This window comes from Cebidichthys violaceus, unplaced genomic scaffold (assembly GCF_023349555.1).
Source record: "Cebidichthys violaceus isolate CVI_PGR_0920_01 unplaced genomic scaffold, fCebVio1.0.p SCAF_16, whole genome shotgun sequence".
Taxonomy (NCBI): domain Eukaryota; kingdom Metazoa; phylum Chordata; class Actinopteri; order Perciformes; family Stichaeidae; genus Cebidichthys; species Cebidichthys violaceus.
In genome coordinates this window covers 13494562-13498462 of record NW_027176329.1, presented here as the reverse complement: position 1 = coordinate 13498462, position 3901 = coordinate 13494562, and the positions used below count along the sequence as shown (strand labels likewise).

The 3901-nt window shown below is 43.7% G+C and overlaps 1 protein-coding gene across 1 annotated transcript; it reads right to left on the bottom strand.

The window, feature by feature from the left end:
• Positions 1–211: 211 nt before the first annotated feature.
• galr1a (galanin receptor 1a) lies at positions 212–3496 on the bottom strand. The gene is made up of 3 exons (XM_068710649.1): positions 2843–3496; positions 2398–2463; positions 212–1621 (listed from the first exon to the last, which is right to left on the bottom strand). The coding sequence occupies exons 1-3, from the start codon at positions 3494–3496 to the stop codon at positions 1277–1279; spliced, it is 1065 nt and encodes a 354-aa protein (XP_068566750.1). The 3' UTR covers positions 212–1276.
• Positions 3497–3901: the final 405 nt, after the last annotated feature.

Genomic DNA, 3901 nt, shown 5'->3' with positions numbered 1-3901 from the left:
TTTGCAGATCAGAGAGCCAGGTACGCCAGCTCTGCTGAAACTGATTACAAACTGTACCAAATCACTGATTACAGCTGTGCTTCATGCACATATGAGGGGCCTTTTCTTTTTAAAAACATGAGTAAATAATCGATTTGTTTGCAATATTATTTTTTCATCTCTTTGTATTCAAATATTCACATGCACATTGTTTACTTATTTATTTGGGCTTACTTTTAAGCATTTGTTTGCATATATAATAACAAGACAGAATCATTCACAGTGACGTTAACTTTACAGTACAGACAGTGAACCAGAGGTTCCCATTAATTGAACTGGGGAAAATCAAAAGCAAACAATATGTGTGATGTGTGCATCTGCATGTGTGACCGTGGGGTTGTATTAAAGAGAAATAGGAGGAAATTAGCTCCTTGCCATGTCTAATCCTTTTCCCTGCGGACATGGACTCTAGCAAGAGTGAATCTGCTGGAAACTACTAATGAGAATCTGATGAGATCGACCTCCCAGTTCCTCTGGTAGCTCAGATGTGAACCAGCGAGGGGCTTTCTTTATCCGTCACCCTTTTTGTCTTCGGAGACAGAATGGTTATTTAAATGCTGCATTATTATTTACATGTACCTCATGATCTGTGGTATGGCGCCAACCTACAGTGTGTACATAGTAACCCAGCCTATACCACAAACAATCAGAGTCTGAGCTCACGATGCTCCCATATGGGAAGAGAATGGTGCCTTCTGTGTTCGTCATGGCTGTGATGAATAGGCTCACATGAAAGGGTAAAATGATTGAATGCATAGGTTTGAGATTGAACAGGTGATTCTTTGCAAATCTGTCTGTGCTTGTTTTCCAAAAATGGTTTATGCTGCGTACTTTCCATGCTTAACCATGATCCACCTCTGACCCTAAACATATTGTTGTAGAAAAGCAATAACATTGAACTCTACATTTGAAAAAGTATGTTTTTGTCTGCCGATTTTCAAAACAGTGATACATATATTCCAAATTCAGAGAATTAAGGGATTGCCTCCACACGGCTCTCAACATGGCGACGGCTAAGCTGGTTGCTAGGAGCTAACGGTGCAAACGACGGCAACAGTGCCCGTCAGGAGTAGCTTATCCATAAAATGTGTGATAAAAATGAGTAAAAGGTCATGTTAATGGGTTTGATAAAGATCAGTAGGGCTGGTCAAGCACAGTTTACAATACATTAAAAAGAAATGTAAAAATCCAGTATTTATTCAGAACACAGACGATGCTCTCAACACCAGCGGCGACATCAAAGCATTTTACTGATCTGAGACTCGTGACCTTTTTGAGTCGCACTGACGTTGGTGGACGGCATCCTGCTGCGCAGCTCCCTGCTGTCCTTCACGGGACACGTGCTCGGCACCCGGCACCAGAAGACCTGCTTGTAGGAGTTCCGGAAGTTCTCCGACAGGAAAGCGTAGATGATGGGGTTGACGGAGGAGTTGCTGTAGGCCAAGCAGTGAGCCACCATCCTGAACACGAAGGAGGCCTGGTTCAGGGGGAAGGAGCCGAACTCCACCCACAGATGGACGATGTGGTGAGGCAACCAAGACAGACAGAAGACCACGACCACCACCAGGACCGTCTGGGCAGTCTGCAGAGATAATGATTGGTTGTTGTCATGTTATCGCATGTTACTGTAACAGGACAGTCTGTGGAGGCAGAGCAACACCAGATCATCACGTCATCCTTTAATTCTAGTAGACATTTTGTGACAAATTGTCACATGAATTCTTAAGTTTTGGCCAAAAACATGTTTTGTGAGGTCACGGTGACCTTTGACCTTCCACCAACAAATTCAAAACAGTTCATCCTTGAGTCCATGTGGGACATTGCCTTCTCAAGAATGGGGCGGACAGAATGATGTCCTGACTGACAGTTTTTATTTGTGAGTCCCTGAAATGTTAAAAGGTATTAAAAACTGCCCATCCCAGTTTCTCAGATTCAAAGGTTACATCTTCAAAAGTCAAGTTTTCTCCGACCAACTGTCCAAAACCTTAAGATATTTAATTTACTCTCATAATATGAGACAATAAAGAAGCAAATCCTCATATTTGTGAAGCTCTAGCCAGCAAATCCCAGGCATATTTTTAATTAAACTATTGAAACAACTAAAATAGTTTGAGACAAATTTCGGTTCTATATTCTAAGTCTATTATGTGTGGCTATTTTTTTTTCCCCCTGTGAGCAGTGTGCTCACTTTCCTTTCGAGCATCCCTTGAGAGACACAGACCTGGTCCATCACTAAACCATCAGCCATCAGGGACATCAGGGAAGCATGTCCACAGTCACTGTTCCCACGTTTCCAGTCACAACATTATAATATAACATGATGAACACATAGAGGGACAGAAATAAGCTCCCACCAACCTTCTTTTTGGACCTCTCGGATTTTTTGGAGACATTCTTCAGCTTTTTATGCAGATGGTTTAAAACCTGCAACAATAAAAGTATCATTAAGGATAAACGTTTTATCTTTAATTAATTCTTACTGTAAAATGATCAATCATCGCAGCACCGACCATCAGAGTTGAGGACAGATCATGTTTCTATTGTCAATTCCAAACCAGAAAATGAATTTTACGGAGATTGAAGCCACACCGTTTGCATCATGTTGAACTTTGCATTCATGTGTGCTTGCTCCAAACTGTGACATCTGTGTGGAATTTTACGTGCACACGGATAGTTTGTTTTAACTATGTTTTAACTATGTTTTTACTATGTACTGGCTCTGTGGCACTCTGAGATTCTATGAAAAGTGCGTTAAAAATAAAATACATTATTATTATTATTATTATAATCCGTGCGCACTCACCTTTGCATAGCAGACCGATATCAAAGTGAGAGGCAGGATGTATCCGAAAACAAACGTGCACATCACGTAGACCTTCCTCTGGTGGTCCGGCCAGACCTCCCAGCAGAAGGTGTTGTTGTCCTCCCTCTCCACGATGCTCTGGTGGTGCGCAACGGGCGCAGCCATGGCCAGGGACAGGATCCAGATGAGCACCACCCCGAGCATGGCGTGCCTCCCGACCCGAATCAACGAGGACTTCCTGGCGTGGACGATGGCCACGTAGCGGTCCACGGACATCGCCGACAGCGTGAAAATGCTGACCAGCATTGACACGGTGAAGAAGTAGTGGATGAACTTGCAGATGAACGCTCCCAGCACCCACGTGGGCAGCATGTAGATGGTGGACTGGAAGGGGACGCAGAAGAGGAGGTAGGACAGGTCCGCCACGCTCAGGTTGAGGATGAAGATGTTGGTGGTGCTCCTCGGCTGTCCCGGTTTGCTGCGCGCCAGCACCGTGATCACCATGGTGTTCCCGAGCACGCCGAGGATGAAAATAAGTGCAAATATCAGAAGAGAAATAAAGTTGTCCAAACCCATCCCCAAAACGGGTTTAGCTGGCAGCCGAACATTGTTGGTGTTGAAAGGCTGACTTTGGTTCTCCACCTGCAGCTCCATCTTCTTTTTTTTCCCGCTAGTGAAGAGAAGTTACATGTTGATGTGCTGAAGCTCAGGTTTGGAATTTCTCCTGAACAAAGGCTGGATGGAGCTCATGCGTGTGCAGGCTGCCTCCCCTGCCTTCTTTGGCAACGTCACCATGCCGCGCGCAACACATCGCGCCAATACCTTTCCACTGTTTCCAGTGAGATGGGAACAAACAGAAACTCTCGAACGCACTGTTTTAAACCATCAACAAGAACTCGGTGTTACTTTATTCAAACAAGTGCATCAACACATGTTATTCATGAATGTGTTACCAACCGTAATGTACACATTCAGATATTACTGCTATTATTTCATTCATTTTACAGAAAAGTGACAATGTCTTCTGCAATATTATCAAAACAGATTAATTCAATGTAT

Bases quoted from the DNA above. Each gene is read 5' to 3' on its own strand.
- galr1a (XM_068710649.1), bottom strand. From the start codon at position 3,496: ATGGAGCTGCAGGTGGAGAACCAAAGTCAGCCTTTCAACACCAACAAT. The intron at 2,464-2,842 runs GTGAGTGCGCAC...TTATTGTTGCAG, and splicing joins TATCGGTCTGCTATGCAAAG to GTTTTAAACCATCTGCATAA. The intron at 1,622-2,397 runs GTTGGTGGGAGC...TTATCTCTGCAG, and splicing joins CCGAGAGGTCCAAAAAGAAG to ACTGCCCAGACGGTCCTGGT.